Source organism: Anguilla rostrata, chromosome 2 (genome assembly GCF_018555375.3).
Source record: "Anguilla rostrata isolate EN2019 chromosome 2, ASM1855537v3, whole genome shotgun sequence".
Classification (NCBI taxonomy): domain Eukaryota; kingdom Metazoa; phylum Chordata; class Actinopteri; order Anguilliformes; family Anguillidae; genus Anguilla; species Anguilla rostrata.
Genome location: NC_057934.1, coordinates 61,149,069 through 61,170,758, shown reverse-complemented (window position 1 = coordinate 61,170,758; position 21,690 = coordinate 61,149,069). Strand labels below are relative to the sequence as shown.

The 21,690-nt window shown below is 52.0% G+C and overlaps 2 protein-coding genes across 10 annotated transcripts in view; one reads left to right on the top strand and one right to left on the bottom strand.

Annotated features, from left to right (window-relative positions):
* Nucleotides 1-14,903, top strand: part of tsc2 (TSC complex subunit 2) — a 38,883-nt gene extending 23,980 nt beyond the window's left edge. For 4 of the 9 annotated variants that reach the window (XM_064323575.1, XM_064323572.1, XM_064323570.1 and 1 more), the window contains 12 exons: nt 2,548-2,736; nt 3,720-3,788; nt 5,818-5,972; nt 6,319-7,019; nt 8,960-9,038; nt 9,220-9,306; nt 9,672-9,858; nt 11,293-11,432; nt 12,718-12,796; nt 13,019-13,110; nt 13,849-13,947; nt 14,141-14,903. In XM_064323575.1, coding sequence (XP_064179645.1) covers nt 2,548-2,736; nt 3,720-3,788; nt 5,818-5,972; nt 6,319-7,019; nt 8,960-9,038; nt 9,220-9,306; nt 9,672-9,858; nt 11,293-11,432; nt 12,718-12,796; nt 13,019-13,110; nt 13,849-13,947; nt 14,141-14,311 — 2,048 coding nt within the window. In that variant the 3' untranslated portion in view covers nt 14,312-14,903. The remainder of the gene's footprint in view (nt 1-2,547; nt 2,737-3,719; nt 3,789-5,817; nt 5,973-6,318; nt 7,020-8,959; nt 9,039-9,219; nt 9,307-9,671; nt 9,859-11,292; nt 11,433-12,717; nt 12,797-13,018; nt 13,111-13,848; nt 13,948-14,140) is intronic. The other 5 variants (XM_064323571.1, XM_064323569.1, XM_064323576.1 and 2 more) reach the window with 3 other exon arrangements.
* Nucleotides 14,904-15,898: 995 nt separating this feature from the next.
* Nucleotides 15,899-21,690, bottom strand: part of pkd1a (polycystic kidney disease 1a) — a 105,681-nt gene continuing 99,889 nt past the window's right edge. Inside the window, exons 46-47 of the mRNA XM_064323416.1 lie at nt 20,008-20,319; nt 15,899-19,665 (exon numbers count right to left, since the gene is read on the bottom strand). Of these exons, the coding sequence (XP_064179486.1) occupies nt 18,925-19,665; nt 20,008-20,319 (1,053 nt within the window). The 3' untranslated portion in view covers nt 15,899-18,924. The remainder of the gene's footprint in view (nt 19,666-20,007; nt 20,320-21,690) is intronic.

The following is a 21,690-nucleotide window of genomic DNA, read 5'->3' as shown; positions in this document are numbered from 1 at the left end:
GCAGAGGGTCCGCGGTCACACACTCAACCCCCCCTCCCCCGTACCCTTCTGTTTACGATGGGGGGGTCCCCTGGATCCCGGGTAATTAAGTGGCCCGGCGAGATTACGGGGGCGTGGCCCCAAATATGCCCGATCTCGACTGATCCCGAAACGACCCGTGTGACCCGATGTGCCACCCGTTTGTGCTGCCCGCTCAAGTGTCATGTGACCTCGCAGCTGTGGGTGTCCCACACAAAGCCAGCAGAGCCGCACACCGGGGGTGCATCAGCAGGTCTGTGGAGGACACGTTGGGGGAAATGAATTGAGGATGAACCTGAGGCCTGCAGTCGATCAACATTTCTCCATAAATTTGTCTCGCAAGAAAACACGAGTGTTACAGATTTTCCTCAGGACCCCCGTTCAGTGGTTCAGTTTGTTTTAGTGATTGCGGAACTTGCCAAACCTCGGGGGAGGAAAAGAAGGGAAAAAAATGAATTCGGAATTCGTGCTTTTATTTGTTTGTCAAAGTTACGAACAAATTCTGATTTAAGTCCAGCCTGGGATTGAGTACAGATGCATCCAAATAATAATTGATTACACTCTCAGAAGGAAGGGTTCCAAAAGGCTCCTCTGTGTATCCTTAGAGGAACCTTATCTAGTGCAAGGGTTTTTTGTTGGGCAAAATGGTTCAATCTGGGAGCTTTCAAGCTTTTCACACCTTCCTTAGAGAGCTCCTTAAGAACTAAAATGTGTTCCCCCCCATGGAGACAAGTCAAAGAACCCTTTCAGAACACTTTTTCCCAGAGTGCATTTGTGGGCGAGAGTGCACATGAGGCTCTGTAGAGTTAATGTTCCGATTCTTCTGACATATTTTGATTCCCAAAACGAGATTTTTTTAAAAAAGAGACAACTTTCCAGTGCTCATTTATATGGTAATTTAATGGCAGAAGCAAGCGCCTAAAATAACCGAATGTTATTGGTGCTTTTTTCTATTTTAAATTACACTGAAACAGATTTCTAACTGGAACATTCGGCAGGGAGTCATTGTCGATGTTAACTCGAGTGCGTTCACCTGAAAATTCATCAGATATTTGCATAATCACCATCTTTTGTTGGACTGTATTAACGCTGCGCAAAACGTAAAAAAGCATTCGGCAGTTATTTCTGCGGCCAGAAACCGTTTTCACATACGTCTACGCAACATTAACGCATCACTGTTGTTTTTTTGTTTTTTTGATGGGCCCTGCGGTGATATATAGGCAAAATTCTATTCCCTGTGAGAACATTTTTGGTCGCAGAATGCAGCCGGTCCGCCTGTACGAAGCTCGTTTCTGCACGTCGCAGGCTGCCTGTTATTTATCAAATTGGATGTTCCAGCGCGTTTCTTCCCCGCGGAGAAAACCTGGACCTGGTAATGGCTGTCTGACGGAGTTTCGCATACACGGCGAAGACCTCGTGAGTCTCATTTAATATTGAGATCTTATTCACGGAGCACCTTGGGCGGCGTGCGGAAGACAGATCAGAAGACCGCGCTGCAGACGCCGCGTTGATGAGCACTCTGGGTTTGCGGCTCGAGTGAATGGGGGCGGGGTCGGGTTTTCGGGACGCATACAAATCCGCATCCGCCGCGACGGCGCGCTCGACCTGGCGCTCTCTTCCTGGATCTCGTGTCTGAAAGGTGTCTTTATTATTCCGGAGAGCGTAACGGGACTGTCGTGCTCTGATTTCCGATTTCATTGAACGATGGCCTCAAGTAGATGCGAGCATCTGTCATGCTTTGGCGAAACACCCCCCCCCCCTCCTTGCAAAACAGAAACCTGAGTTTGAGTTTGTTAAACTAACTTCTTTCTCACGGCCTCAGAGATAGGCCAAGCTCGTTACCTTTGAGTGAAAGCAGCGCTCTCTGCTCTGGCCGCTCTGATGAAATGGCCGCCGTGTCTTTTGGAGGTGTTCACCGAAAGCTCGATGTGCTCCTTGGCCGGGTGCATGTGCTGCTAGACGATGACGAAGGGAAAGGTCTGCCGGGCTTTTTTGCTAGCGTGCCGTGCGTAGCTACGGAGGAGCCAGGCGCATTTTTGGCTGCGCGTCTATCTGGAGCGGCCCGACGCGGCTACGCCATCCTCCCGATGGTTTAGCAGCGGATGGCCGATTGCAGTGCCGTGATCCACCAGAGGAGGCGCTGTAAGCCCAGCCCCTGCAGTGGCTCATGATTCTGATTCCACTGAGTCTGTCCCAGGTGTGCACAACTCCGGTCCGGGAGGGCTAGTCCGCGTGCTGGTCTTTGTTTCAACCAAGTTTACTGTTTACAAGTTTTTAGTTTACTGACAGCCCTATGAACTACGCTGACTCGCTCTCTCCTGTCCTTGAGCTCAGTAAAATCTTTAGGGATGCTCCTGCAGTCTGCAGCTGTAGCTGGTGCTGATGCAGATGTCAGACCAGCGTATGACTGAGGTAATTAAATCATTAAGAGTCAACACAAAATCCCGAAACGGGTCGGCCCTCTGCGCACCCCTGATCTGTGGATAACCGGCAGCAAGTCTCACTGGCTCCCCCTGGCTGTCGCTGCAGGTAACACCAGCTGGCTGATGTGCCTGGAGAACCCGCCCAGCCCCTTCTCCTCGGAGCTGGACAGCATGCCCCTGCAGGAGCTCTCCAGCGTGCTCATGGCCATGGAGAGGGTGAAGGAGCCGAGGGCCCCTGGGGGCCCCGCCGCCCCCCAGGGCCACAAGCCCTCCCTCATCCAGCGGTCCAACACAGGTAAGGCCGCCGCGTCCGTCGCCCGTCCCCCCACACACGCGTGTGCGTGCTCGCGCCGCCCCACCTGCTGCCGCAAGGCCTGTCCGTCTGCAGACCTCAGAGCCCCGCCCCCTTCGAGGGCCCGCGTCTGGGGTTTAACCTGCACTCTCGTCGAGATTATCTTCCTCATGTAAAAAAAAAAATGAATGTCTTTTTTTTTTTTGCTGCTTCTCTGGTCCATCGATTTTACACCTTCAGTTATTAAAATACTGCAGAAGCTGCCTCGCGCCCTTCAGATAACTCATCTGGGGTGTCAATCACCGGAAATGAGAAAATAAGACGAAAGGCTGTCAGACTTGCATTTACCCCCCCAAGATCATACAGACGAGAGGCGTCCTCTTCCATTTTCCGGCTGACTGTATTCTTGGCAGGCCCTTCTTATGGGATTTGTTGTTTTGCACTGTCATTGGTGAGAGAGAGATTTTTCACAGCGAGGTGTCTAAATGGCAGCCCTTTACCGCGGCCCTGAAAAAGGCGGCTGTTCGCGGTTTCTGGGGCGGGTTCGCTGGCGCCGATGACCGACAGCGTGGTCCCAGCATGCTCGGCCGTCGGATGAAGCCGTCTCCTCCCGCCGGGCTTCCAGAACCGCTCGAAGCGAACTCGTGAATTGATTTCCCCGAGCCGATGCGCGGCGCTCACTAGGGGGCGCCAGAGGACCGGCCGTCGTGTGCTTCTGCCTGCCGAGCTGAATCTCCTCGCCGCAGAGCCCGTTAGCATCCCCCACGTACATGCATAGCGCGCGTGTGTGTGTGTGTATGTCTATGCATACGTGTTTCATATGTGTTTCATACGTGTACGTGCGCATACGTCACGCCTCTCAGGAGACCCGTGGCCCAATCGCCCTGCTGCTCGCTCGTCCCGTCTCCCTCACCCTCCATGCTGTTGTTCATTTATTTTTATTTTAAGTTTTGATGTGTTCTATCTGGCCTGGTTTCCTTTCGCAGTGGCGTCTCTCTCCTCTCTCTGCCTGTCCGCCCCGCCCGCCAGGCTGTACAGGAGTATATCCTGGGCAGGTATGCCCGTGTAATATGCCCTTCTGTGTTCTATTAACCAATGGATCCAGCTATTCTGGCCTAGAAAGAGAGAGAGAGAGCAGCAAGCAAGCAAGCCAAAAAAAAAAACCCAATAATAAACAATCTTAATCAAGAGAATCAATAAAACAGTGAACCGTCCAAACTCAAGATTGTTCATGATTCTTGACGACTCCTGATTTTCCCCTAACCCACCCCTGGCTCTGAGAAATTTAACGTTGCATGTTTCCACATGGTCCAAGCCCAGACCTGACCCAAGTAATAAATTTAAAAAAAAAATTGCCGGTCTGCTTATCTATTGCATGTATGATTTGCATTTTTTTCTTATTTCTATTGAAATTGAATGTGGAGCTAAGCTATCTGCGCCACTGAAACATACATTGAAGTAAAAAAAAGAAAAAAAGCCTCCACAAAGTGATGGAATGGAATAAATCCCCCCAAGCCTCCATCTGCCTGCCGTGAGCCCCCCCCCCCACCCCCCCCCAAAGCAGGTTTGTAATTTATCCCGTCCCCCCCACCCCTCTAGCGCTTGTGGTACGGTCTGGCCTTTGACACACACACACACACACACACACACACACACACACAGTAGCTGCATGAGGATACGACGCGTGTTCTGGCGATGCGGAAAAGCGAAACGCCAATGATGGTTTCGCGGCCGCTGGCGTGAGCTGCGTGTGTGACTGGCATGCGGGGTGTGTGACTGGCATGTGGCGTGTGTGACTGGCATGCGGGGTGTGTGTGTGTGTGTGCGTGTGTGACTCGCATGCGGTGTGTGACTGGCATGCGGGGTGTGTGTGTGCGTGTGTGACTGGCATGCAGGGTGTGTGTGTGCGTGTGTGACTGGCATGCGGGGTGGGTGTGTGTATGTATGTATGTATGTGTGTGTGTGTGTGTGTGCGTGCGTGTGCGCTGATTCGATCTTCTGTTTGTCTCTTAATATTCCGTGCGTTAAGGGCTGATCTCAACAGTGTGCACGCATACATGCGTGTTTGCGTGTGCATGACTGTGTGAGTGCATACATGTGTGTTTGCGTGTGCATGACTGTGTGCGCATATATGCGCGTTTACGTGTGCACGCATACATGCGTGTTTGCGCGTGCATGACTGTGTGCGTGCGTGGGTGTGATGTTTGTGCGTGCCTGTGTGTGCATGCGTATATATGTGAGTGCATGCGTACATGCATGCGTGCGTATGTGTGCCTGTGTCTATGTCTTCGTGGTTTGGAAGGGTGTTTGGTGCACCAGTGTGACCGCTTTCTCAGGTGTGTCTGATCCTCCTGTGCAAAGGCGTGGTACACAGCACCAGGCACAGTGGTGTGCGCACAGTAAGCGGAGCACAGATGGCATCCATGTTTGTGTACCGGTAAATGCGTATGGTGTGTATATGTGTTCTGTATGGACTTAGGGTCCCTTCACTTTTGATCCAGTCTGTTCAGGAATGTAGCTGCAATGACGTCAGTAAGGAGAAAAGAATTCCCGTAGAACATGCTGGGTATTGTCCTGTTCATGAATTAGAATTAGAATTTCAGTCAGTTTCCCGAACGGAAATGTGGAATTGACCCCAGTCAAGGTAGCACGTGTATGTCTGTGTATCGGCAAAACCAAAACACTTAAATCAATTTATGATGACCACCGGATCCCAGATGTGGAGAATACGTAGTGCTGAAAAATCTATAGCTTCCAGATTTCATAAGTCTTTTTTTAAAATCAGGATTTCTCGGCCAAACTCCAAACTTGGTGAGACATTCAGGGCGTGTGTGTGTGTGGTTGTGTGTGTTTGTTGTATGTGTGTGTATGTGTATGTTTGTTGTGTTTGTTGTGTTTGTGTGTGTGCGTGTGCGTGTGGTTGTTGTGTCTGCGTGTGTGTGTGTATGTATGTGTGTGTGTGTGTGCGCGGGCTTGTGTGTGTATCCTGGCCACGCCCCCTTATCCAGCTGGTCCTGGCTTGGGTGAGGGCTGCGTGTTGCTGCCTTTCAGCCGGGCCCCTGGCCTCTCTGTCGCCCCCTGCAGACTCGGTGGTGGTACTGGAGGAGGGCGCCCGGGGCGGAGGGGTGGAGTCCCCCTCGGAGTCCCCCGAGAGCGAGGAGTTCGAGGCCATGCCGTCCGAGCCCATTTTCATCAGCACCGACACCATCAGCAAGACCCCCCAGACCCCCTACAGCAGGGTGAGTCCAGGGAGGGGGCGGATTTGGGGGCAGTGAAATCAAAACATTTTTCTGGGTATTCTGCACTATATACTGCAAGCTTAGATATCCTCCAGCTTATTGTCTTTTCCTCCATGTCTCTCTTTCTCGCTCTGTCTCTCTCTCTCTCTCACTGCCTGGTCCGTTGCTCAAGTTTAAATCTGGATTGACATGGTCGCACGCAGCCATGGTTTTGCCAATAAGCAATAATTAACATAAAACTCAAATCAACAGTAACAGGTTGTATCAACAGCGTTTGAGATTTATTCAGGTTTACCTATTTGCATTTTTAAGGACCCTCTCTGTGCGTCTCTCTCTGATTGGTCAGCAGTCCTCCTCCAGCTCCAGCCAGGAGGAGGACAAGTCCACGCTGGAGGAGGTGAGCGAGGGGGCCATCCCGATCGACCCCGCCCCGCCGGCCCTCCCCACGCCCGGCTCCCAGGACCCCGAGCTGGCCTTCCAGCCCAGCCAGACCCTCAACAAGTCCAGCTCGTCCCCCGAGCTGCAGACCCTGCAGGAGGGCTTTGCCCAGGCCCCGGGTTCCACCCCGGGTTCCGCCCCGGGTTCCGCCCCGGGTTCCGCCCCGGGTTCTGCCCTGGCGTCCGCTCCGGGTTCCACTCAGGGACCCGCTCTGGGATCTGCTTCGGGACCCGCTCTGGGGCCCACAGAGGGGTGGGGGGCCGGCAGGGCCCCCGAGAGCAAGGCGCCGGCGGAAGAGGAGGGCGCGGGCGGGCCGGTGAACGGCCAGGCGGAGGGAGCCCCGGTGGGGGCCGCAGGAGGCGGAGGAGCAGCAGGAGGAGGAGCAGCAGCAGGAGGAACCGTGTCGGCGGCAGCGGCCTCCGCCTCCAGGATGAAGCTGGAGTTCCCCGCCCCCCAGGCCAGCCCCCTCTCCCCCAGCGGCCACCGACCCCGGGGCCACACCATCTCCGTCTCCGCCCCCTCCCGGCGCGAGAGGAAGATGGAGCGCGACTCCTACCACAACCGCAGCGTCACCTCCAACTCGGAGAAGACGTCCGGCCTCAGCCCCAGGTGTGTGACGCTGCCGCGAGGCCACGCCCCTTACGCACTGAAATTACATTAAAAAAAATATGTCAACCTATTACAACATATGGGCAAATGTCTGCACTGTTGCCGCTTTCAGATACTGCGATGTGTGGCTGTGGAATGTATTAGCCGCAATAATATTTTCAGAGCAGTAAGCCGGCATGTTTACAGTATAGTGCAGCGTTTGCTGTTTCCTGTGCCTCACTAATGGTGTGCAGAAGGTTTTGGGCTTCAAACCCAGCTCTGCCTTTCTCTGCCGTTCTCATTGAACCAGAGCCTGAAACTTTCGCTCACGGAAACTTCTGGAACTGAATGTGCGATAAGTAATGGCCCCAGGCCCACATTGCGTAAAGGCCACCCGCTGTGCGTATAAATAATGCAGGGAAAGTTCGCGCCTTCTGATTATACAGTGCTTGGGGTGGTCTTCCCTCTCTCTCTCTCGATTTTAGATTCTAAATGAGTGAATGATTTGGGGGGGAAGCTGGATGAAAAGTTGCATTTTCCTCGATCTGGTCAGGCACCCATCGCAAAATTCAGCTGGAGCAGTCAGATGCCGCTCTCTGATACAAAGGAATCAATTAGTTTGCCGTAGTAGTTTCCTTTCTTTCTTTTTCCCCCCACCCTTCTATTCCTGGTGGAGAACATGCATTCATTCTCATTCTCGTATAGCGCTGTGCGCGAGCAAGGGTGGGTCAGTACATCTCTGTGTGCGAGCAGGGGTGGGTCAGTACATCGCTGTGCGCGTGCAAGGGTGGGTCAGTACATCGCTGTACGCGAGCAGGGGTGGGTCAGTACATCTCTGTACGCGAGCAGGGGTGGGTCAGTACATCGCTGTACGCGAGCAAGGGTGGGTCAGTACATCTCTGTGTGCGAGCAAGGGTGGGTCAGTACATCTCTGTGCGCGAGCAGGGGTGGGTCAGTACATCTCTGTGCGCGAGCAGGGGTGGGTCAGTACATCGCTGAACGCGAGCAGCAGTGGGTCAGTAAATTGAAGCGGTTGTTGAGGGGCGTCTGCGAGGTCAAGGCAGTTATGGTATGCGGCCGTAGCCCTGCCGCTAGTGAAAGCCGTGCGGTTGGGAAGAGGATGCCCGGTCATTAATTCAGCAACAAGCCGCGTGTTTCGGAAGCGCGTCATTTGAGTTGTTTTGCGTCCGTGTGCATGTCGACATTCATCTTCAGCAGTCCAGAGACCTGGAACCGAGAAGTTAATAACCTGGCGAAGCAGACGTTTGCATTAATCAGATCGCAGCCCTGGGTGCTGTTTGTCCAAGCGGGGATTTTTAAAGCCTCTTTTATGGAAGAAGAGATTAATGGCACATTTCGTGTCAGGAACTTTTCAGCATTTGAATATTGCTTTATTAATGATTCACTCAGTTAAAGAATTAAGAGATAACATTTGGAGAAAATGAGTATTTATGAACTGTGTGACGGGATCCACGAAGAACGGGCTCCATGTGGTGCCAGTGAAATACAGGCTCGTGGGATCTAGTCTTTTCTCCACCGATGACTGCAAAACCAAACTGTGAGAACTACAATTCCCATGGCTCTCTGTGCATCAAATCCCTGGATTTTAGCCATGATGAATGCAATTGTTTAATATTGTTTTATTTGAGAACTGTCCAGGTAAACTTACCTGGCTATGTTTTTACTAATAATCCGTCTATACAGTGTATTTGGAAGTTGTCCAGGTTGTGCACCCTGATGAGTATTACACAAGCTTCTCCCCTTCCAGAATTTGAACCCGCAAACCTTAGGCTCGGGAATCCTGCATCGAACACGTTGTTTGGCTAGAAACCTTGGCTCGGCATGCTCAGTTCAACGCTTAGTTCAACATAAAGCTGTTCAACGCGCACACCGTTATGGGAAATGACGTACCGCTTACACGCTGTGTTTGATGCATCCGTGGTCTTCCTCTCTTCCCCCAGCTTCGTCTTTCTGCAGCTCTACCACTCTCCTTTCTTCGGCAACGAAGCCAACAAACCGCTGCTGCTGCCCAAGTCCCAGGTGAGGCTTTCTGTTGCAGCGAGACTGCCACGCGACTAATGCCCATTTCTGGCGGCGTTAGTTTCCTGGCCCGCCAGCACGGCGGCTTTTCAGCAAGCCTTTCGTCCTCTGAATATAAGGAGCTCATTGGATGATTGTTGTGGAGGGAGGAGCCTCACCGTTGCCTTCTTTCTCCCGACAGTTGATTGACAGGGCCGTGAAAGTCCTGGATCAGATGCCTCCTTACGACACTCACAAGATAGGCGTGGTGTTCGTGGGCACGGGACAGGTAAGGCACCTGAGTCTCAGTTCCCGCTTTTTATCTGAGTTCAGGGCCCGTTTTCAGAGAGTGCCTCTGAGTGCTGATCCAGGATCAGTTAAGCCTTTTAGCTCATAGTCGATGGGGTCAGGATCTGGGCAGGGAGAACCTGATCCTAGACCAGCTCTGTAACTCTGTAAAATTCTTTATGAGTATGGGCCTTGGTCTCCAGAAAGCTGCAGTTGATCGGTTGCTTAATAAATGACTCTTTGGTGAAAAGGGCCGTGTTTTGTTTGTGTGTGCGCCGGTGCTCATTGAGCCCTGTTCAGAAACGTGCTCCGGCTGAGCGTTTTCGCTCAGTGAGGTCATTGACGCGAATGCGCTGTTGCGTGCAGGTGAACAATGAAGTGTCGATCCTGTCCAATGAGTACGGCTCGAACCGGTACGCCCAGTTTCTGACCGGCCTGGGGAAGCTCATCCACCTGAAGGACTGCGACCCCGACCAGATCTTCCTGGGGGGGCTGGACCAGTATGGGGACGACGGGGAGTTCACCTACTGCTGGCATGATGACATCATGCAAGGTGAGAGAGGTGGGGGGGGGGAGAGCTACAAGACGATGAAGCATAAGCTACAGGGAAACATAGCACTAGCTCCAGGACGATGAACAGCTAGTCACAGGACAATGGAGAGCTACCTGGAAGACAAGGGGGAGGGCTAGCTACAGACAGGCAGAGCAGTACAGACATAGAGAGCTACTGGAGGACAAGGGGAGGTAGCTACAGGCAATGGAGCTAGTCAAGACAGTGAATGAATGAGCATTATATAGCTTTCCAACGCTTACATTGATGCTCTATTCGCCAGAGCAGTTAGGGTGGTTAGTGCTGCTCAAGGACACTGACAGCCCAGGGGGTTGAACGCAACCTCGACTGCCAGCATCGTCTTACCTCCTGAGCTATGTCTCCCCTTATGGTGGTGAGTGGTGAGTGGTGAGCTTCCTAGTAGACAAGGGGGAGGTCAAGCTATAGCAAGAAGGAGGGCTAGCTACAGGGCAATGGGCAGCTAGCTACAGGACATGGTGGACAGGACAGTGGAATTCTTGCTAAAGGGACACAGAGAGCTAGCTACCGGACCAGGAAGTGTGATCCGTAGGACAGAGGAAGGTTGTAGCTACAGGACAGGGGATTTTGGGCTACAGGGCAGGGGAGGTTGTGCTACAAGACAGAGGCAGAGTGAGGCATTATCACCTCAGTTGTCAGGACCGGTGGCTGAAAGTTGAGTTTTGCTGAGGTGCTGTTCCTCACTGCCCTTCAATCTTTCACTCTCTTTGAAAAGTCATTAAAAATTTGCTCAGTCCTAAAAAAAGAAACAAAAGGCAATTTGGGCAATGTGATTTACCGTTGAGCCTGGCAATGTGTGCTGAAATTGTTAACAAGCCATCTAGCTCAAGAATGATTTCCTCTCAGAATTAGTTTTCGGCGTGTCCGAAATTCATGCAAATTTGGCTGCTGCAGCAGTTCAAGTTAATCCTTGAAAATCCTGCATTTATCCTTTAAATTTAATTGAAAAGATGTGCAAAATGTAAATCTTGATTGGGAACCCTCAACGGCAGTACTACAGCGGGCTTGGCAATGAGTGGCGCCGTTGCCAGGGGGCGGAGCTGAGCGTTGCCGTCGGGTGCTTAGCGGCTTAGGGGTAGCGGCCTCTGTTGTGGGGGCGGCTAACGCGCGGCGGGAGCGGAAGCTTTACCGCGAATCTTTACCCGCCCAGCGCACCAGACAGGATAAAAATCTGTTGCTGTGGATTCCGGCCAGCTTGGTTAGGCTTTGTTATGAGGGTGGGGTGGGGTGGGGTGGGGGGGTGGTCAGCCTCTCTTATCCTCTTATCTCACCCCCCCCCCCCCCTCCCCGCAGCCCAATCTTTAATGTAGCATGTAGTCTGGCGGCTCCGCTGGTGAAATCCTATTAGAGCTCCTGGCAGGCAGGCTTGGCTGAAGCGAGCTCATTTTCTCCCCGCAGCCATTTTCCACATCGCCACTCTGATGCCCAACCGCGAGTCGGACAAGGGCTGCTGCAACAAGAAGAGGCACATCGGCAACGACTTCGTCGTCGTGGTCTACAACGGCTCCGGGGACGAGTACAAACTGGGCACCATCAAGGTCAGCCAGGGAATGGTGGAGAACGTGCATACACACACGTGTGCGCACACACACATACACACACATACGCGCACACACACACACACACACACACACACACACACACTACACAGTCGCACACACACACACACACACAACACACACACACACATACACACACATACGCGCACACACACACACACACACACACACACACACGCATTCCTACAAACAATTATGAGAATGTAGCCTCCCCAAATACTCCAAACAGTCATAGTCCCACAAACACATTCTCACACAAAGTCAAATGTACAGGCATGCATACGCCGAATTTAAAGGCATTGAAACTGAACGCGTAAACTCTGTCCCTCATGCACATTGACATGCACAATCGCACGCGCACACACACACTCTCCCACACACACACACACACACACTCTCCCACCCTTCGCTCTAAAGAATCGTGTGAGCCCAGTGACTTGTCGCACTTTCCTGACGTAGCGCACGTATCGTGCCGGGTTCCCACGATCCTCAGAATTCCCTGTGAACACCTTCCTCCTGCCAAGCCTGGGAATTTTTTGGAATGCTTGTCCCTGAGAAAAATTGCCACCATTTTTTTTTTTTTTAAAGTCACTTACGGCGCCTTTTACATTTACCGCCCCGGAGTGTGTCAGCCCAGCTGCCGTAACATTACCTGTGAAGGTGCTGTCAGTGTGGAGACATGTACGAAAAATAAGCTTAATAACAATAAACTTTATTTATATAGCACATTTTGTACACGATGTGCCTTACAGAAAGATAAATGAGTAGATAAACAGTAAAATACACAAATATGTAAAATAGCAATAAAAGGGGCTATATTACCAGCCTCTACATGAACCCCTCTAATCTCCAGTCATCGGTGACCTGCAGTCACTTCCTCTAGCCTTCACCAGTGTATATCCGTGCAATATGTTCACAGTACTGTGAAAAAATCAGTTTTTCACGGTCATTTTTTAAAAAAGTGGTGTGTCTACAAAAGGATTTCTCCACCCATTGTTCCATCTACAAAGAAGCCCCGATTCTCAGGAGCTGGTCAGTGAAGTAAAAAGTGATGATGCGTGAAAGACTTACATCATCCCCATTACTCTACCGAGGTAGCACTGCGAGGCATAACTGTGGTTTGAGTTAGAGACCCTGTGTGAGTGTGTGTCTGTGCGTGTGTGTGTGTCTGTGAGAGAGTGTGTGTGTGTGTGTGTGCTGCAATCTTGCTCATTGTATACCCTCTGACTTTTTCCCCACCCCCCCGCCCCCACCCACCCCATAGGGTCAGTTTAATTTTGTGGAGGTGGTGATCAAACCGCTGGACTACCAGAGCAACCTGGTCACTCTGCAGTGCCGCAAAGGTGAGTCTGCCCCCCCCCCCCCACCGCCCTTCCGTTGCTACTATTCACTCTATGCAAATACAGTGTGGTCAGCTCTGCAGAATTCCTGGTGTCATACCATAGTGATATATAAAGGGGGGAAACAGCCGTGGGTCGGCTTCCTGCTCGGTGCCCATGAGGACTGCTGCAGCGGTGCCACTAAGTTCAGGGGCAGTTCCAGAACCTTCTTTTCCTGTGTCTCAGACCTGGAGGGGCTCGTGGACACCAGCGTGGCCAAGATCGTTTCGGACCGGAACCTTCCCCTGCTCGTGCGGCAAATGGCACTACACGCCAACGTGAGTGGGGCTCCGACCCGCCCTCTCTCTCTCTCTCTCTCTCTCTTTCTCACCATCCCTCTCTTCCCCCGATCCTCCCCTTGTCCTCTCTCTCCTCTGTCTTGTTTTCAGGAATGAATTACACAGACATACTCGCACACACGTGTGCACGCACACACACACACGCATGCGCACACACACACACACACACACAGGCCTACACCATCTCTCTGCGTACTGCAGCTTGGCGCACACTGAATCCCCAAAGAGATCATGAATTTTTCCGTCTTTGGAGACGGCCATCATCTGCAGCCCATGTGAACCCCCCCAGGCTACACTGTGTGTGTGTGTATACGTGTGTGTGCGTGCGTGCACGCGTGTGTGTGTGTGTGTGTGTGTGTGTGAACAGGTTATGAAACCACCGCTGGGAAGGGGGGGGGGGCAGTTCTCACAGCGAGTGAGGGGGGAGGATAGTGACAGGAAATATGATTTACTGGGAATTTATTCAAAACCACCCTCAGCATCCTGTGGAACACCCAGCATTGCTTTACCTTCCTCTGCTCTCTCTCTCGCTGTCTTTCTTTTCTCTCGCTCCCTGTTCCCCCACTCTCTTTCTCTCCCTCTCTCCTTCTCTATCTCCCTATCCCTCTCTCCCATTCTCTCTCTCTCTCCCCCATCTCTGCCTCTCTCCTCCCTGTCTCTCTCTCTCTCTCTCCCTCCCCCTCCCTCTCTCTGTCCCTCTCTCTCTCTGTCTCTCAGATGGCGTCACTCGTGCACCAGAACAGATCCAATCCCTCCGATGCCTACGCCTCCAAGTGGCTGGCCAGGCTGCGGCACATCAAGAGGATTCGAACCCGGGTAAGAGAGCGGCCCCTGGGCCTCTACACAGCCCCATGCCTTAAGCGCACCAGCCTTCTCCTCCCCGCTACCGTTCTCCCGTCCTTTCCTCAATCCCTTTCTCTCCCTGTTTCTCCTCTGTACGTAAATGTAAATCTTTCTCTCCTTCCCCCCCAACCCCCAACCCCCCACTCCCCACCCCACACACATCCAGGCTCAGGAAGAGGTGCAGTCCCGCCCCACGCCCGGGATCTCCCTCACCCAGGGCCACGGCCCAGGGCAGAGCAAGACCCCCTACCAGCAGGGCGGCGGTATGTCCAACCCCGACTCGGGCCAGCGGAAGAGGCTCGTCTCCACTGTGGACGACTTCACTGACTTTGTCTGACGGCCTCGCTCCCGATTCGCCGAGAGGGCGTTTTGTCAGCGGGCTTCGGAGCTTATTATTATGGGGGCCGGGAGTGGTAGGAGGTAGGGGGGGTGTGGCTTCCCATGCCCCTCCCCCAGTCTGAGTTACCAAACTTCTTCTTGTTTTTTTTAATGCTCGGTTAATCACCCTTGACCGTTTTTTCTTCTTCATTTCCACATTTGCCAATTTTCTCTCCGCTTAAGTGTTTCTCATTAGCATACACACACACACACACACACACCTGTCACACTGGTGTCCCTCCTCCCTCCGCCACTCTCCTGCCCTCTGCATTGCACTGTACCTCAGTGCTGTTTTTACTGTAATGAAGTGTATGCTACACTGTTAATTGGAGCACTTATCCCTGGTCTATTCACAGTTCTCCCAGCTCGTTAGCGGCAGCTCGTTAGCCGCGGCTCGCGTTAGCGCGAGGAGCGCAGTTCAGTACCGCAGGCTGATAGACACAGAGCGGCGCTGGCTCTCTCGCTCTCTCTCTCTCTTCACAGGGACGGAGCTTAGCCTGGCCGTCGCATGTGAGAAGCACTTATAGTGGTTGCGCGAGAGGGCGGGGGGGACAGTGGAGTTAAAAAAATAAAAAAATAAAAAAATCGGTTCCCGAATTAGCGCCCACAGACTAAATGAACATCATCTGTCATTTCACAAGGAATTACGCCACAAATTACCACTCCTCCTGCTCCCCCCCCCCCCCTTTCATCAGCTCCAGAGCGTTCTCATGTGCAGCTGTCGCTAGCCTGTAGCTGGATCTGTCTCTCTGATCGTTTCCAGAATGCAAAATGAAAAATGAAATGTATTAAGTGAAACGACTGTGACCAACCCGCATTGTGACGGATTCTGGTACAATTTGCATTAATCTTTTTTCCCCCTAATGCCTGATGACAGGAACAAGAAATTATGGGGCAGCTTAGCATTTGGGAGAGTGCTCCTCGGTTTAACAAAAGAAGTCAATGAAATGATTTTATATGATAACCTGACTGCAGCGATACTTATAGCAAGTCGATGTTTTTTTTTTGGGGGGGGTAGGGGTCGTACAGGTGATGTGTATGCTGCTGACGAAGACCCAGCTGTGGAGTACTCCGACCGGCTAACGCTAAACGTTCTCACAATGTTGCTGGAATGTTTTTTTTTGGTCAATGTTATAACCGTTGCCACTACCATCGCAGCAACACTGTGAAAATGGTCTGTATTAGCTGGGTAAAGAGTGACTCCCAGCTGAGAATGACTGAAATTAACTGTGAGATGAGGGGGGGTGGGGTGGTGGGAGGGTAGGAGAGATTAGAATAAACACTAAGCGTCTGCGTGTGTGCAGGTGTGTGCGTACGTGTGAAATAAAACATCCAGTGAATAAAACCAGCGCTGCGTTGAGTTTCATTTCAGAGGTGCCGCATGTGTAATGTGTAACGCGGGCGGGCAAGGTGTGACACTGTGGTGGTTATATCCTCTCCCGTTGCGTGCTGTTTTGGATAGGAGGGTTCCTGCAGAATGACAGTGAAGATGGCGGAGGTGCGTTTACAGAAAGGCAGTGGTTACGCAGTGCCGATACCTGGGACGTAGCTGTCAAACTCTTTATTTGACTTTGTCAAGTGCAAAGCAGGTGAAGTGCTACACGTAAGGTAGAATACAAAAAACCAAAAAAAAACAAAACAAAAAAAAACGCAACAAGACACAAAAAACATAACTTGAATGCATATAACAGCTTTGCCATAATAAGACTTGCTTAAAAATACAACAACAAAAAAAAAAAAGCAATTCCTCATCATGCAAGTTGGCTTTGGCACAATGTTGTGTTGGCTGTCTGTAAGCCTTCATCTTATTCTACTTTTTTTTTTTTTAACTCCCTGATTTATTTGAGGACTTAACGCGACACTAAGAAACGGCATTTTCGCCTTCTTTACAGTCAGCTCAATGTGCTGTTTGTACCATCCGTCTGGACTCTTCAGAGACCCGTTAATTTCCTTAATACTGCTTAAAACATCTTTTTTTAAATTCCACTATAAAAAATAAAAAAAAGCTCGCTTCCTACTTTCGTCACGAAACTGCACATACAAAACATCCCAAAACCTTCTCATCTCTGGTTGCTTGTCGCTGCAACTAAAAAGTAATCGCGTACCATACGATTAAAGAAGAAAACGTAGCGATTTATGTCATTGCTGGCCAAACACGGACGTTTCTTTGGGTGACATCGCGGGTGGGGAATGTCGCACGTGCGTGCGCTGATAACGGTTAGCTCATAAACTCCATCTCCGCTGGGAACCTTGGTGTGGAAAGTCTTTTCCGCGTTTGAAAATACTGAAGTCTGGTCAGTCCGTGGAGTACAACTAAAACAACTTTAGTCAGTGCTGTGACCTTATAGCCAATGTAAGGAAAGAAATATTTACAACGGGGTCCATCAATATGTACAAATATACATTGACTACAAATTTTTTAACTTAAGATGTAATAGTAAAGGAAAATAAGCTTTAAAAAAAGACTTTGCTTTAGTGATGCTGAGGGACTGATGGTCGTGCTGTGATCTGGCACGGGGAGGGGGTTTGGGTAACGGTTTTGGGTTGGGGGTTGGCTAACGGTTTGGGTTGAAGGTTGGGTAACAGTTTGGGCTGGGGTTTGGGTCGGGGTTGGGTAACGGTTTTGGGTTGGGGGTTAGGTAACGGTTTGGGTCGGGGTTGGGCAGGTACAGCCGGGCAGCCGAGTTTAAGGAACGCCTCTCTGTGTGAGGACGTCCTGTAAAAGCTGGCCCAGCACTGTCCTGCACATTCAGGGATTCAGGCGGTTACTGAACTGCGGCTGGGCTGAGACATCAGAGGGGAGTGAAGGGCACGCCTCTTCCAGTTCCACCCTGACGCCGCGTAAATGTCCTCCGTTGGCCAGAAATGCAATGAAATGACGGTTGAGGGAGGGGGTTAGGGTTGGATCCCTGAGACAAGGTGAGAGTACCCATAATGCCTGTGGGAGTTCTGCAGAGTTCAAACATAGTTCTGCTAAGGGCAGAAAAAAACCAAACATAAACGTCACGCGATTTACAACGATAATGGCACAATATCCTGAAGCACTTCATGTATAATACTCAATGAGGATAATTCTTTTTAGCTGTTTGAAAATAAAAATCAACACAAAAAAAACAAAAACATTTCGAGTTAAATATGGCATCATATAACAGCTTTACATACAAATAAAGTGCTAGGTACAAAAGACAACTTTTAACTTAAGACCACTCTGGCTGTAAAATGATTATGCAAGCTTTGGCAACTCTACTTGGAAAATGTAAGCGCATGGCCACACCAGACGGTAACCACACTAAGCTTATTACTCTTTATATATTACTAAAAGTGCTTTTAAATTAGATTCAGAACCATCTTTGAAGCAAATGAAAGAAACAAAAAAATGATGTACCCTCGTTTTTTTTTTTTTTTCATTTGTTCTACCCTACTGGTCAGGTTGTGTGTGTGTTTAAAAAAAAAAAAAACTTCTTCTATGGTGCTGTGGCACTGGGAGAGAGCCTTAGCTGGAGGTCTGTGGAGAGGGATGGAAGCTGGCGAGATCTGGGAAACAGCTGTAATCTTGCTAACCCCCAGGTGACTGATGTCAGCCTTCCCTAGCATGGTGTTCTCCTGAAAGGCTTAGCATTATGTGTAACCCCTTATTAGCCTGACAAAGACCTCCACCTCTCTCTCTTTCTCTCTGTCTCTCTCACTTGCTCTCACAATTTTTCTTTCTCCCTATCTGCAGTGCAGTCCCGGGAGGTTATGTTTGTTCTTGTCTTGCCTCTGGGAGGCAAGCATCGAAAGACCAGAGCATAATGCAATCATGAGACGAAGCAAAGCACTCTGCTAGATTTAGAGTCTCAGCATGTGTTTATATGCGTGTGTGTGTGCATGAGTGTGAAGGTATGGCTTGTGTGATTTGACATATCTCTGCTTCTGAACACACTGTTACTACAACATATTTGCGACCTGACAACAGCTTCCTTAGCTCATTGAAAACGACAGCAAAAACAATAACAATCAAATATAAAACTGGTACATCTTAAAGCAATGCCGATAGCTGTACACACAACGAGTCTCTCCTTGTAAGTTCTTTTTTCTTTCTCATTGTTTTTTTGTGTGTTTTTTGTAAGCACAATGAATGCTTTGTCAATCACCCTGGACCTCCAGGGTCACAAGGGTGCGGGGGGGCGGGGGTGGGGGGTGGGGGTTGAGGGGGGTTGGGTTGTGAAGCTGGCGTCCTGCACCTTGCTACCACATCCCATGAGACACCAGTGCACTCACTGGTGGCCAAGTGTTCGTAATTAGGCCAGCTGCTTAGTGTTGACTAGGCCTGAGGTGCCTTCCTGGGTCCTTTGTGTAAAGGCCGTGATTAGGAACAGTATCTTCTCTCTACCTTCCGGAATGTTCCTGACGAGCGCCCGGCGGCAGGACCCGCTGCCGCCGCCGTCTCGTCTTCCTTGAGTGATTTTTCGGGGGGGGGAGGGGGGGCGGGCGTTCTCCGACCCCTCGCCCGAGAGCCCGCCTCCTTCTCGGCGCTCCTCCTCCTCGTTTCCGCGGCCTTGGGTTCCCCGCGACGCTGGCCCCCGGCCGGCCTCAGGGCTTGGGGTGCCCGGAGACGTGCACGTCCGTGTTGGGGTGCACTTTGTTCTTCAGGGGCGGGGGCTTGCGTTTTCGGGTGGGGATGGTGGTGGTGTGCGCCGGGTGGCGGAAGAGGCTGGAGGGGATGGGCTCGGCCTCGCGGGGGCCGTCCCACTCGCGCTGCCGGGGGGCGGGGTTAGGGGCAGGGGCAGGGGCGGGGGTGGGGTTAGGGGCAGGGGTGGGGTCGGGGGCCGGACCAGGGGCGGGGTCCGGGGCGGGGTCGCTGGGGGGCGTGGCCTCCGGCAGCCGCGTCCCGTGGGCGCCCTTGTTGCCGTGGTGCCTCCGTCCCGCAGGGTCCCTGTGGCCGCGCTTCCGGCGGTGGCGGCGGCGGCGGCGCTGGGCCCGCTCCAGCCGGCACTCGGCGCGGTACAGCTCCTCGGTGGCCTGCGTCACCCGGTCCAGCTGCAGCAGCAGCGAGTCGAAGGCCGGCAGCAGCCGCCGGAGCGTGGCGTCCGCCTCCGCCCTCTCCCGCCAGGCGGCCCCGCCCACCGGCCCCAGGCCCGGCCCCTCCCCCAGGCTGCAGGGGCTGCAGGACGTGGGCCTCCAGGACGCCTCGGAGCCGGCGTCCACGCTGTCCGGGGTGGGCGGGGCCTCGGGCGTGTCCAGCGGCGGCAGGCACAGGGACTTGCAGTCGCTGGTGGAGGAGGAGCGGGACGGGGGCAGCTCCATGCCCTCAAAGCGCACCTTGTGCCGGAACTGAGGGAGGCCAGAGAGAGGCAGCGGTAAGGAGACACAGCACAGCACAGCTACAGCACAGTACAGCTCACCTACAGCTACAGCTACAGCACAACTACAGCACAGCACAGCTACAGCACAGTACAGCTCACCTACAGCTACAGCTACAGCACAGCTACAGCACAGTACAGCACAGCTCAACACAGTTACAGCACAGTACAGCACAGCATGTTACAGCATCATGTAACACGTGTACAAATGTACATGAGTGTGTATGATCTTGCATGTTCATCACACACACTGAACAGAAGTCCCCCATGCCCCATGCCCCAGCCCACACACAGGAAGTGATGCGTCCCGTACCTCCTTGGCCCGGCTGAGGCCCATCCACATCTTGAGGCGGCGCAGGAAGAGCTCCACCATCTCGTAGTCCTGGGACTCGATGGCGGGCCGGTAGAGCTCGGCGCGGGCCCGACGGTAGTTCCGCAGCAGCGCCGACGTCACCAGCCACAGCAGCCACAGGCGCAGCAGCGAGAAGCTGCCGTGATAGGCCAGGCAGCAGGCGGAGCAGGCGGGGCCGGCCGGTCGCCAGGACAACAGGCCCCGCCCTGCCCCCAGCAGGGTCAGGCACGCCGAGCCCACGCTGCCGTAGCCGTCTAGCACCGAGTGGAAGAGCTGGAGAGAGAGAGAGAGAGAGAGTGAGAGAGGAGGGATGAGAGAAAGAGAGAGAGGGGGCATGAGAGGGAGAGAGAGCAAGAGGGGGATGAGAGAGGTGGCGGGAGAGAGAAGAGGTAGAGAGAAAGAGAGAGAGATAGAAAGAGAGAGGGCATAAGAGAAGGACGAGTGTGCTCTCCTGCTAAATATACCCATGGTAAGCTGTCCTAGTTTAGCACCTGGTTAACACCTAGTAAAGCTAACCTGGTTAGCATACCTAAACTGTATTGTTGAGAAGCATGACTAACTGCACTGGGGAGACAGTGTACTGTTCACTGGGGGCAACCTTCCAAAACTTCAACTACGTGTAGAACAGCAAGCTTAGTTTCAGTCTGAGCTGGAGCGCTTCCACACCCGAACACAAACTCATCCGTCTCTTCAGAAAAACGATGACAAATGATCTGGGGACGCCACAGCTGAGACAGACGGCACAAAATCTTCGTCTTCACACCAGAAGGTCCACAGCAGTCGGAAATGATTTAAAAAAATTTTTTTATGAGAAGCAAAATTTTGATAAATGACACATCTTCAGTCTTCTGTTTGGTCTGATGGATGAACGGGCTCTGTGTTGAGATCTAATGGTTTCTCCACCCCGGGTCCTGTGGGCCGGTCACATGGTTTATTGTCGAAATTCCATGTGCCTTCATTTGCATACTGTGTATATGCACCTCCCTGCCACTTAGCTTTCAGGACAAACTGCAGTACCCCCCCCCCCCCCGCCCCCGACCCACCCACCCCATAAAAAAAGTCATAAAAAACACAATACCACTTCAGCACCAGCAGCTGATCCTTTAAATGACAAATGAGTCACATGATGTGTCAGAACTTCCCAACAGCCTCAAAGTCCTCGTTCTAAGAACATCCAATTTAGTCTGGAGTTCCTCTGTTTCGTCCTCTCCGCCACGGCGAGCTTTGCTGTTCGGGCGTCCAAAAATGTAAAATGCAGGACGTGTTTGTGGAGGGAGAGCCGTGTTCACTTAAAACAGCAATGACCTGTGGGGTTCTGAGGCTTCAGAGCTCTCTAAAGAGGACTTCAGAGCTTTACTCATGCAGGAAGTGCTATCTGAAGCGCATCCCCACCGGCTGGGATAAAGCACGCTGTTTTTAATTAGTACATCCTGTTCTCTGTTTCTCTGTCTCCTGCACCCTGGGGTGGATATTGAGGTAGAGGAGAGCGAGGCTTTGAGAATCACTGCGATGGGTGGAATTATCATTGTGCTGCCAGTCAAACCCTGCTTATAACAAAAGAGTATTTTGCTATGGAGAGAAAAATCCGAATGAAAAATCTTCATAGGCTGCAACAGTTTGTATAGGTGTGTGCTGTACAGGTAT